The sequence below is a fragment of the Cetorhinus maximus genome, chromosome 20, assembly GCF_964194155.1.
Source record: "Cetorhinus maximus chromosome 20, sCetMax3.hap1.1, whole genome shotgun sequence".
In the NCBI taxonomy this organism is placed as follows: domain Eukaryota; kingdom Metazoa; phylum Chordata; class Chondrichthyes; order Lamniformes; family Cetorhinidae; genus Cetorhinus; species Cetorhinus maximus.
The window spans coordinates 80,007,891-80,020,869 of record NC_135898.1 but is presented as its reverse complement, the minus strand read 5'-3'; the positions used below and the strand labels follow the sequence as shown (position 1 = coordinate 80,020,869).

General features: G+C 46.1%; 1 protein-coding gene across 1 annotated transcript in view; it reads left to right on the top strand.

Moving 5' to 3' along the window:
* Window positions 1-12,979, top strand: part of LOC144694497 (uncharacterized) — a 130,853-nt gene that overhangs the window by 81,961 nt on the left and 35,913 nt on the right. The window contains exons 37-46 of the mRNA XM_078564993.1: window positions 61-111; window positions 820-837; window positions 1,367-1,393; window positions 1,950-2,015; window positions 3,249-3,308; window positions 4,272-4,334; window positions 5,133-5,201; window positions 7,883-8,014; window positions 8,787-8,879; window positions 9,760-9,876. Coding sequence (XP_078421119.1) covers window positions 61-111; window positions 820-837; window positions 1,367-1,393; window positions 1,950-2,015; window positions 3,249-3,308; window positions 4,272-4,334; window positions 5,133-5,201; window positions 7,883-8,014; window positions 8,787-8,879; window positions 9,760-9,876 — 696 coding nt within the window. The remainder of the gene's footprint in view (window positions 1-60; window positions 112-819; window positions 838-1,366; window positions 1,394-1,949; window positions 2,016-3,248; window positions 3,309-4,271; window positions 4,335-5,132; window positions 5,202-7,882; window positions 8,015-8,786; window positions 8,880-9,759; window positions 9,877-12,979) is intronic.

The following is a 12,979-nucleotide window of genomic DNA, read 5'->3' as shown; positions in this document are numbered from 1 at the left end:
TCAATACAATTAGTATTAATTTGATCAAACATTTCTGCTCACACTTGCTGCCTTCCACAGGGTCTCTGTTGGGTGGAGAACCTGGACCCCCAGGACCTCCCGGACCTCCAGGTAAGCACACACCATTCATTCTACATCTCAGTTAGCTTTGGCCCATTTCCTTATCTGCTCCTACACACCATGTTCCTCCTTCAGTCTGTTTTTGTCATTGCTCAGAGTTTCACACTGTGTCAGAACAGACCGCTGACCAACAGCTATCTGAATCACAGACAAAAGCACCCCACTTCCACACGACTGATTGATTGTGGGAGCAGACCACCCTGTTTCCACAGGGTAAAATCCTGATTTACCCTCAACTTTGTACAACTCACTGCTCCCAGCTGGAGGTTAAGGGCCACTCACCTCAGCATGTTTTTAGACCAGCACTGAACACTAGGCTCAGTCTGCAGACTGACCACAACACTGCTCAGAGTGCAGACTGACCACAGCACTGGACACTGGCTTCACTGATTCGATGTTGTAGCTGAATACACCATGTGCTTTGACCTTTCACCTCCAGACTTGAGTGAATGTCATCAGCTTGGGCCTGGTGCAATGATCACAGGCCTTTCAGGATTAGCCAGAACTTCACATTGACTGAAAGGCTCCATGTTGATGCCAGATTTTGATTCTAAGACTGGCGAACCAGAGGGAAGCATTTCCACTGGGACTGAGTGAATATTATTACTCTTCATTGCACATTGCATCGTATCAGTGGGAATCGGATGAAGTTTCTACACCAGTGTCACAACATTAATATGAAATCTCTCTCCGTTACAGGTCGGCAAGGATACAAAGGTAGGAACATGATCCACCAGATAACCATAAGACAGAAACAAGGGCAGTGAATCAGAGTGTTACAGTGAGAGGTGTGGGATATATCAGAGTGCTACATCGAGGGGTGCGGTGTATATTAGTGTTAGAGTGAACGGTACAATGTCTATCCGTGTGACAGTGAGGGGTGTGGTTTATATCAGTGTCACAGTGAGGAGTGCAGTGTATATCAGTGTGACATTGAGGGTGCAGTGTATATCAGTGTTACAGTGAGGGGTGCATTGTATATCAGTGTCACTGTGAGGGGTGCGGTGTATATCAGTGTCACATTGAGGGGTGCGGTGTATATCAGTGTCACATTGAGGGGTGTGATGTATATCAGTGTCACAGTGAGGGGTGCAGTGTATATCAGCATCACCGTGACGGGTGCGGTGTATATCAGTGTCACAGTGAGGGGTGCGGTGTATATCAGCGTCACAGTGAGGGGTGCGGTGTATATCAGTGATACACTGGAGCCTGTTTATCTCATGGGTTTCCCTTTTTCTCTTTGCAGGCGAAGCTGGTCAGCCAGGATTATCAGGTGTGTCTGGGGTTAAATGTCAATGCCCCCCTGTCCCCCTGTAAATCACTGTCCTATTATCAAGGTTTGTGCGATCAGTGTCAGTCCCTTGAGGTGATCCTGACCCCTGGTCCCAGCCTGCTGTCGAGAGGGTTCTGATTGGAATCATTGAGTGGAGATGGGTTGGTGAATGACTTCCCAACAGCAGCCTGGATATTCTACCCAGGTGTCTGCACCAACCAGGATGGGACATTGACCACCTGGTTCAGAGGCCATTGCGCATGTCAGGTGAGGTGTGTCAGGGACACTCTCTTCAAGACAAGATGGTCAGGTGAACAAGAGACAGGTTCCTGGGGATTGATCATTCAACTCGGCTGGAAGATGAGCTATATGTTGGGGTGACACCTCTGAGGACACTACCTCTCATCTCCTACCTGTACATCATTCCAGGGGATCTGGGGTAGCTGATTCTTGTGTTTTCCCTATCCCACTCTGACAGTAACTGAGGGGGTTCCATCACTCCTAACCTGAATAGTTTTACACTCTGACCTCTCTCGCATCCTCTGTTCTTATTCAGCAGGTGATTCATTTGTTTCCGGACCCCCAGGACCCCCAGGACCTCCCGGTCGTAAAGGTGACAGAGGTCAGTGTGCTGAATGAAATGAGCTTCTATAATATTCACTGCCACCACTCTCAATGATCACACCTTCCAAACCCACGATCACTACCATCTAGAAGGACAAGGGCAGTAGATAGATGGGAACACCACCACCTGGAAGTTCCCCTCCAAGCCACTCACCATCCTGACTTGGAAATATATCACCGCTCCTTCACTGTCACTGGATCAAAATCCTGGAACTCCCTCCCTAACAGCACTGTGGGTGTACCTACACCACATGGACTGTAGCGGTTCAAGAAGGCAGCTCACCACCACCTTCTCAAGGGGCAATTAGGGATGGGCAATAAATGCTGGCCCAGCCAGCAAAGCCCACATTCCCTGAATGAATTTTTAAAAACTTGTGTGACAAAACCACCCGACTGGAAGGTTCCCAGCTTTCCTTACTGAATTTGAGATGACAGCTTGGGGGTGAATGGAGATTCGGTGGGTGGTTGGGGAGCTGGTGTTGGACTCCGTGCCACTGGTGAGAGGGGAGGGGGATTGTGATTTATGGGCTGTTTTTTGAATAAACTCCTACAATGTGATTCTGACATGTTATGTTAAACTTGCTGCAGCTTTTCTTTATTCTGGTCGTGTGGGTGTTGCTGACAAGGGCAGCATTTATTGCCCATCCCTAGTTGCCCTTGAGAAGGTGACGATGAGTCTCCTCTTGAACCAACTGGCTGGCCGGGCCACTTTAGAGGGCAGTTAAGGGCAACCAAATTGGTGTGTAACAGGAGTCACGTAGACCCAGACTGGGTGAAAATGGCAGTTCTTTCCCCAGAGGATATTGGTAAACTAGCTGGGCTTTTAATGACAATCGGAAAGCCTCATGCTCACTTTTACTGAGATCAGCTGATCTCCAAATTTTAAAAAATAAATTCAAATTCGGAAACAGCTGCGGTAGGATTTGAACTCGCGTTCTGTGGGTTATTAGCCCTGTCACAGAACCTCCTTCAATATCAGCCCGTGTTCTAGATACACTCAGTGCCTCAAGCTTTGGTGAACTGTGCCCTGACAAAGACACTTGATATTTCACACATCAGTACTTCATGAACTCCTCCTGAGGTGGGACTCCCTGTTTCACAGATTAATGAGTATTCAAAGGGTTGCTCTGCACCGAGAGTGTGACCTCACCCAGTTTCCTCATCACATTCAGTAAACATGTTGCGGTACAGCCAATGCTAATCTCATTTTCTCCTCATATTGTGTTGCTAGGTGAGAGAGGAGAAGTCGGAATTCCAGGGGCCCCTGGTATTCCTGGACGATCATCACAAGGTAGGAATGTTGTGCATTTTTATCCCTCTCTGTAATCCCTAGATTCCCTAGGATTGTTTTTGCATTCAGTAACTGGGCAGCAGCTGGTGGTGTTATAGCTGTGGACTAACCCCAAGCTGTGACCTATCCTTGGTTGGTGCTGCTCCCGCTCAGGCTTCCTGCCTGTCCAACGGGAATCAGTGCAACCAGTTTAGGGTGAGGAAAATCAGCCACTGACTGCTGCGACTGGCAGGAAGGACTGTGATTCCTCACAAAGAAAAACTTCCCTATAGAGCCTTTCATCACCTTAGCAATGTCTCTAAGCACTTTACAGTGGAATGAACCGCTTCTGAAATGTAGCCACTGTTGTAAAGTAGGAAACACAGCAACCAGTTTGAGCACAGCAAGATCCTGTAAACAGTGATGTGGTAACGACCCAGATCATCTGTTATTCAGGATTTTGGTCGAGGGACAAATATTGGCCCCGGGGCATTGGAGAGAAGTCCCCTACTTTTTGTATAATGCCCTTGAGACCTTTTACACCTGAGAGGATAGGTAGGGCTTTTGTTTAACAATCTCTAACAGCGCAACACATCCTCAGTACTGCCCCTCCGACAATGCAGTTCTCCCTCAGTACTGACTATCTGACAGTGCAGCACTCCCTCAGTACTGACCTTCCAACAGTACAACACACCCTCGGTACTGCAATGGGAATGTCAATCTGAATTTCGTGCTCAAATCTCATGTGGCACTTGCACCCACATCTTCCTGACTGAGTGGTGGGATAGTCACACACTGTGACACGAATGACTATCCGTCAGTATTTGTAATTGATACCAGAAGACTAGGAGTTCGAGCGATTGTGGTTGATCCTCAGTCAGTGGGATTAGGGAAGGGGGAAGGATACAGGGATTGTCAGATGAGTTATAATCATGGTTTGCTACTCAGAATGTTAGTCACCACCCATGTCTCTTCATCCTGCAGTTGCAGCTAATGGCAGAGGCCTTCAAGGACCCCCAGGACCCCCTGGCCCACCAGGACCACAAGGTGAGACTTAACCCAGAAGAAATCATTTCTCTTGAACCATTCAGTATGAGCTGGAACATTGAATGGAGAGACAGGACCTGAACGCAGGCCAGGCAGAACCAGACAAGTTGTCACTGGCTGTGTGTGTTATTGTGTGTGTGTGTGTTATTGTGTGTGTGTGTGTTATTGTGTGTGTGTGTGTTATTGTGTGTGTGTGTGTTATTGTGTGTGTGTGTGTTATTGTGTGTTATTGTGTGTGTGTGTTATTGTGTGTGTGTGTTATTGTGTGTGTGTGTTATTGTGTGTGTGTGTGTTATTATGTGTGTGTGTGTGTGTGTGTTATTGTGTGTGTGTGTGTTATTGTGTGTGTGTGTGTTATTGTGTGTGTGTGTGTGCGTGTGTGTGTGTTATTGTGTGTGTGTGTGTTATTGTGTGTGTGTGTGTGTTATTGTGTGTGTGTGTGTGTTATTGTGTGTGTGTGTGTATCACTGACGTGAGCTCAGGCTATGTGAATAGCCAATATTACAGGTCTTGGGGGTGGGTGAGAAGGGTGGGGAGGGGTGGTGGTGCCTTGTCTCCATGGTACCTCCTTACTCTACCTGGAAGATTCCTGATCTCAATTGGACACGCAGCTCCCAGCTCCTCCGGTAATGGAACCTTAGCCTCTTGGAAGCCCTGATCTATAACACTGTAGCCTATGGAATGTCTTAACACTAATATGTAAGAAGCTTTGAGTAGCCTCAGTTTACCATAATGTAACATCTAGTCAGTATATACTATCTGCTTTTCCTCCCATTTAACTTCTCTTCCTCTCTCCAGGTACCCCGGGAGAATCTGGATCGACTTCCAGCTCTAACGTCAGGCAGACGGTGATTGAATACCTTCAGAGTGAGTATCCATGGCAACCTCAGCTAGATTACATTGACAATTACACAGTGCGAGCGGTGGAGGGTATATTGTGCAGGGGTATATTGTACAGGAGAAGTATATTGTAGGGGGGGGTTATATTGTATGGGGGGGTATATTACATATGAATTAGGAGCAGGAGTAGGCCATTTGGCCCCTCGAGCCTGCTCCACTATTTAAGATCATGGCTGATCTGACTGTGGCCTTAACTCCACTTTCCTGTCTACCCGCTACACCCTTAGGTTCTTGAATGACAAAGGAGTCTATCTCGGCTTTAAAAATATTCGATGACCAAACCTCCGCTGCTCTCTGGGAAAGAGAATTCCGTAGACTAACGACCCCCTGGGAAAAGAAATTCCTTCTCATCTCCATCTTAAATGGAAGATTTTTAAACTGTATCCTCTAGTTCTAGTCTCTTCCACAAGGGGAAAAGCCCTTTCAGCATCCAGCCTGTCAAATCCCCTCGGGATCTTATATGTTTCGAAAAGATCACCTCTCATTCTTCTAAACTCTAATGGATACAGGCCCAATGTGTCCAATCTTTCCTCGTAAGATAACCCTTCATCCCAGGAATCAGTTGAGTGAACCTTCCCTGCAATGTTTCTAATGCAATAATATCCATTCTCAAATAAGGAGACCAAAACTGTACATAGCACTCCAGATATGGTCTCACGAACTGTAAAACTGTAGAAAAATTTCCTTACTTTAATATCTCAATAAACATCAATACTCCATTTGCCTTCCTAATCACTTGCTGTACCTGCATATTCACTTTTTGTGATTCATTTACCAGGACACCCAGATCCCCCTGCACCACAGAGTTCTGCAATCTCTCTCCATTTAAATAATATGCTGCTTTTCTATTCTACCTGCCAAAGTGAACAAGTTCTCATTTTCTCACATTATACTCCATCGGCCAATTTTCTGCCGATCCAGTTATCCTATCCATATCCCTTTGCAGACTCCTTGGGCAGAATTTTTCACTGAGTGGGCGAGCACGCGCCCAACCTGCTTGAGCATAAAGTAGCGTGTGATGGCATTGGGCGAGCGTCCCGACATCATTGCTCACTCACGCGATATCTCGGTAGGCGGGCATGGGCTAAACTTGGAAGCGCGCCCGCCAACAATTAAGAGGGCAATTAAGCCCAGTAACGGCGCAGTTAACAAAGATTTTTAGTTGCCCATCCAACGTTATGGTTGGCGGGCAGGCGAATCAGCTAGGCTGCCTTTGCCTTTTTGAGGAAACCTCATCCAAGGGCAGGATGAGGTTTCAGATATTAATTTAAAAGAAAGATAAAAATGTTTGGACAGGATTTACATCAGCCATATGTTCAGGTGAATGATCCTGATATTTTCGACATTTGAAAATTTTTATTTATGGCTTTTGAATTCTTCAGCTCCCTGAGGCAGCTCTCTGCCCTCAGGGAGCTTTCGGTGTGCGTTCCCCTGCACCCGCGTTGCCTTCAGCGCTTGCCGTCCTCCCGCCCCCCCCACTCCAGCAGCGCTGAGCATTTCAGCACATGTTTCACGCCGGCTGGCCGTTAATTGACCAGCCAGTGTGAAATTGCGGCCGGGGGCCATTCCCAGGTGGTGGTCCATTCCCTGGCTGCTCCCGGGCCTGCATGCTGAACTCAAAACCCTGCACCTTATGTCATCATTACAACTTACTCTCCTACCTATCTATCTTTGTGTCATCAACAAATGTAGCAGCCATATATTCAGCCCCTTCATCCAAATCATTGATATGGATTGTAAATAGTCGAGGCCCCAGTACCCTGTGGCACTCTGCTACTTACATCTTGCCAACCCCAATGGCCTATTTATGCCTACTCTCTGTTTCCTGTTAGCTAACCAACCCTTTATCCATGCCAATATGTTACTTTTATCAGATATCTTCTGGAAATCCAAGTACACCTTTATCCATGTTGCTTGTTCCTCAAAGAACTCTAATAAATTAGTCAAACATGATTTCGCTTTCACAAAACCATGTTGACGCTGTTTGATTGCATTGAGATTTTCTAAGTGCGCTGCTATAACCTCCTTAATAATCGATTCCAGCATTTTCCCTATGACATATTAAGCTAACTGGCCTGTAGTTTCCTGCTTTCTGTCTCCCTCCTTTCTTGAATAGAGGAGTCACATTCACTATTTCCCAATCTGATGGGAATTCCTGGAATCTAGAGAATTTTGGAAAATTAAAACCAATGGCCAAATTTTCCGGCCCCCTCCCTCCCCCCCCCCCCCCCCACCCCCCCCCCCCACCCCTTCCTCCACCCCCACCCCCCACCCCCCCCCAATCCACGGCGGAGCCAGCGAGCCTTTGAAATCTCTGTTCACATCGGCGGGGCCAGAAGATCCCTCTGGCCTGAGGGGCTGGAAAATTCCAGCCAATGCATCTATTATATCAGCAGACATTTCTTTTAAGACCATAGGATGAAATCCATCAGCACCCGGGGACTTGTCAGCTTTTAGTTTGAGTAATTTTCTCACTAGACTTTCCTTGGTGATTGTAATCGTTTTAAGTTCGTCCGTCCCTTTCACCTCTTAATGTGATACAGGGGTATATTGTATGGGGATGTATATTGTATGCGGGGGTGGGGGGGGGGGGCAGTGGTATATTGTGACTGCATGAGGGGTTTCAACCGCTCTGGTTGGTTTTGCAGCTGATGGTGTCCGGCGATCAATTGTTGGACCACCAGGTCCACCTGGACCCCCAGGGCCGATGGGGAATCACAGAGCGCTGGAACGTCAGGAATATTTGGAGATCTCCAATCAAGTCATTGATTACATGAGGAGTAAGATCCACCTCTCCTGTTGTTGAGGGTCAGAACCTCCCCAGCATGGTCCAACACAAAGGGACTGCTAAACCTGGTCCTGAGTGCAATAGTATAGGAAGATCCCAGGTTCCATGCCACGTGGGTGGGACTCAGTACACAGTAATCCAGGATTCCTGCTCATTAATGGAGTCAGTTGCTCTGAGTGAGGGTTCCCTGGCGGGGTGTGGGGTGCTTGACTGAGGAACAGATCAGGCTAGGTTGTGATGCCACACCCTGTGAAATAGTTGACTGACATTCAAATTCTGGGTTCCCAGGTGAAGAGTGATTGGCTCCAACTGTACCTCATCATTGGTCAGTGACCACGGGTCTTTAACCCCAACTCGGGTCTGTACTCAAACCCGGGACTGTACCCCATCACTGCTCAGTGCCTGTGGGACTGTACCCCCAACCTGGGAGTGTGCCCCCAGTTCTGTCTGTATACCCAAACTGGGGCTGCATCCCAAATTGCTCAGTACCCGTGAGGCTACCCCGACTTGGGCCTGTACACCAAACCGGGAATGTACCCCAATGTTGCACAGTGCCCATGAGAATGTACCCCAGCCCGGGTCAATGTTTTCAGGAGAGGGAGAAAGAAAACTGGAGAGAAAATAAAAACTGATTAATGGGTGGAGCAATGGGTTCATGTAGGGGGAGTCAGAAGTGTGGGGTCATGAGGGGGTCAGAAGGATGGGGTCATGTGGGTGTCAGACTGGCCAGATGGGCAGTTTTCAGACAAATGTCTTTTTTCCAGATTCAGGAGTGGGTGCTGGTGTGAGAGGACTTCCAGGACCTCCTGGTCCACCAGGGACAATATCAAGCGCTGACCTGTCTGTCTATCTGCAAAGTAAGTATGGGGACAGCTGGGAGTGAGCTACAGGGGCTCAGCATTTCACATTCGGCCTAGTTGATGGCAGGGTGGAAGGACGTAACATTTATCGAGGGGATTAGACTGGAGTGAGGGCCTGTACAAACCTCCGGATGTGGTGCAGATTTTAAAAATATCACCCAGTCTAATATTCAGCTTAGATCCTGTGTTGTCCATTAGTGACTGACTGGATTCCACTGCAGAGAGCTGACTGAATGGCTTCCTTCTGTACCATAATGACACAATGACTCCAACCCAGGAATGTAACACCTAGAAAGAGGTTTACTCTGTATCTAACCCTGTGCTGTACCTGTCCTGGGTGTGTTTGATGGGGACAGTGTGGGGGGAGCTTTACTCTGTATCTAACCCCGTGCTGTACCTGTCCTGGGAATGTTTGGGGACAGTGTAGAGGGAACTTTACTCTCTATCTAACCCCGTGCTGTACCTGCTCTGGGAGTGTTTGATGGGGACAGTGTAGAGGGAGCTTTACTCTGTATCTACCACCGTGCTGTACCTGCTCTGGGAGCATTTGATGGGGACAGTGTAGAGGGAGCTTTACTCTGTGTCTAACCCCGTGCTGTACCTGTCCTGGGAGTGTTTGATGGGGACAGTGTAGAGGGAGCTTTACTCTGTATCTACCACTGTGCTGTACCTGCTCTGGGAGCGTTTGATGGGGACAGTGTAGAGGGAGCTTTACGCTGTATCTAACCCCATGCTGCACCTGCCCTGAGAGTGTTTGATGGGAACAGAGTAGAGGGTGATGGTGTGTGCAGAGAAGGCAGTGTAGTGAGTTAGTACCAATCTATCAGGAGTGTGACAATAATGTTGCTATTCACTGCCTGGTCTCTGTGTCCTACAGATGAGGATGTCCAGCGATACCTCCGCGGACCCCAGGGACCTCCTGGAGCCCCTGGCCCACGAAGCGATGGGGTGAGTCGGTCAGAGCTGGAAGCTTACGTCACTGATTACACCAGAAGTAAGTCTCAATCGCTGAGTCTGTCGTAAATTCACAGGCCTTTGTACACTGAGTGCGTGCGCTCATGTATGTGTGCGCGTGCACATGTGTGTGTGGATATCAATGTGTGTGTAAACTGAGTGTGTATGGTATACTAAGCGTATGTATAGACTGCATGTGCGTAAAAGTGAAAAGAGGACCTGGAGGCAGTAACCACCGTTAGAAGATCTATCCAACCCAGTCCAGTCTGTGGCTCCAGAGCAGAGCGCCACGTTCTGAGAGAAATTAAAGTGTGACATCACAGGAAAATAGATAAGTGATTGGTTTGTGAATATTTTGCTTGTTTATCTTCAAAACACATGCAGCGTAATACTTAATTGTAAAGTTTTATTAGTTGTAGCAAGGTTTACTAGCAGTAGTAAAGGTTATTGGGAGTAGCAGTGTTTATTAATGATGACAGGGCAGATGATGTGTTGCGCGTTCAGATATGGGAGTTCCTGGATTCTGGGGTGATCCAGGACAAGTAGTTTGGAGGACCCTCAGCCTTTGCAGTTGTTTAGTTTTGAAGTTCTTGCAGTCTGTATGGATGAAAGCAAGATCTGCAGAGTGGACGAACAAACTGACCATGGCACTATGGTTCAGGAAGTCATTCAGGTGGGGGAGGTTAATAGGAATGTCGCGGTAGTAGGGGACAGTATAGGCAGGGGGATAGACAGTTCTCTGCAGTCAAGAGTGGGAGTACAGACAGCTGTGTTGCCTGCCCAGTGCCAGGGTTCAGGACATGTTCTTTGGGCTGGAGAGGAACTTGCAGTGGGAGTAGTTCAAAAGGGCTAAAACCAGTCGATGCATTAGGAGCATCTCTGATAGCAAAGAAGAAAAATGGAATTCCTGTATCCCAATCTTGTGGATAATCCTGACAGTATGCTCTTATCATAGTTTTTAAAGTTTGATGTCACCTTTCCAAAGCTCCCTGTGACTCTGGATGATAAGCTGTTAACTTAAACTGTTTTATCCCCAAACTGTTCATTACTTCCCTAAACAGCTGTGACATCAGATTTGACCCCTGATCTTTAGGTAAACTATATCTTGTAAAAAAATTTAATTAACTCCTCCACAATCGTCTTAGTTATAATATTTCTTAAAGGTATCGCTTCAGGAAACCTGGTTGACACATCCATTATTGTCAATAAATACTGATTCCACTTTTAGTCTTAGGGAGGGTCCTACACAATCAATCATGACCCTGGTAAAAGGTTCTTCAAATGCTGGTATTGGGATTAAAGGCACCAGCTTAATCACTGCTTGTGGTTTTCCTGTTATTTGACATGTATAACAGGTTCTATAGAATTTGACTACATCCCTATGCAATCCTGTCCCAAAAAAAAACTCTGTATCTTTTCCTGTTTATTAATTCCTAAATGTCCCCCCATTGGAATTTCATGAACAATCTTTAGAATCTCATATCTATACCCTAATGGGATAACAACCTGATGCACCTCCCTCCAGTTTTCATTTGCTGAGACATGATCCGACCGCCATTTTCTCATCAGAATACCTTCCTGAAGATAATAACATACTGGAATACATTTTGCTTATGTTTCTGAATAAGCTTTCTGATATAACTGTTTTAATTGCAAATCATTTTTCTATAACTCCACTAACCTCTTTGAGTTAAACATTTCAGCTGAGCTGTTCCTCCTGAACAATGTTATCAAACACAGTGCCAGCTAATTGGATTTCAACACCTTCTTGCCTTTGAACTGCCTGCTTATCTTGTTTATCTTGTTCTTCCCTATGGACCTTAGATCTCATTATAACACAATCAGGAAACAATCCAGGATGTTCCTTCTGCAACACCTCTGTTGAAAACACTTCTACAGGCTGCTCAACTACCATAGGCATCACCCACATTTGTGATCCAGCTATATCGTTCCCCAGAATAAATTGAACCCCTGCTGTGGGCAATTTTTCTACCACTCCAACTATAACATCACCTGTCTTCCATCTGCTCTTTAAATTTGCCTTCCACAACGGAATAGATTTAGCATCTTCATGAACCCCACTTATTATTACCTTCTCCTACAATACTCCCTTTAAACAACAAATATCACTATCCCACAACATTAAGGATTGACTAGCCCCTGTGTCTCTTAAAATTTTAACATCTTTACCTACTCCATCCTGTACACATGGAAAGACTTTCCCTTCACATACAAAGTCTTTAAACATTTCTGCAACCTGGTCCTCAGAATTCTCTTGAGTAAACTGTGAACACATTCCCACTTCTTTACCTTTCACTGATTCTCCCTGTTACACCTGTACACAAACCATTGGTTTCTCCTGTGCCTGAACCTCAGAGCCCACAGTACTTTTACTTCCAGATCTTTTCTGTACCCCAACAATTCCTACTGATTTTTTCTGCAATCTCCAACGTACTGACTTTGCGTGCCCTGCTTTATTACAATGAAAACACCTCAATTTTCGAATGTCACTTCTACCTTCAGCACCTTCCTTTGTATTCTGAGAAAAAACTTCCTGGGAATTTCCAGCTACCCCTTCTCTTCCCTGAATACCTGCCTACCTTTCACCATCCCACTTTTTCTCCTTTGCCAATTTGAAAAGGTGATGAAAAAAAGGGTTAGCTCTATGAACTAACTCATAATCATCAGCTATCTGTGCTGCTTGTCTTACAGAATCAACCCTCTGTTCCTCCACATGAGTTCTCATTACTGAAGGGATTGAATCTTTAAATTCTTCCAAAAGAATGACTTCCCTAAGAGCTGCATTGGTTGTTTCTATTTTTAAAGCCCATATCTACTGGTCAAAATTACTTTGTTTTACTCTTTCAAACTCAATATAAGTTTGCCCAGGCTGTTTTCTCATATTCCTAAATTTCTGCCCATATGCTTCAGGAACCAACTCATATGCACTCAAAATAGCTTTTTTCACCACATCATAACTCACTGACATTTCTTCTGAAAGTGAAGCAATGACCTCAAGCGCCTTACCTAACAACTTAGACTGTAATAATAATGCCCAGTTTTCCTGTGGCCATTTCATCTGTTTAGCTAGCTTCTCAAATTAAATAAAGAATGCTTCAATATCTTTTTCCTCAAACTTTGGA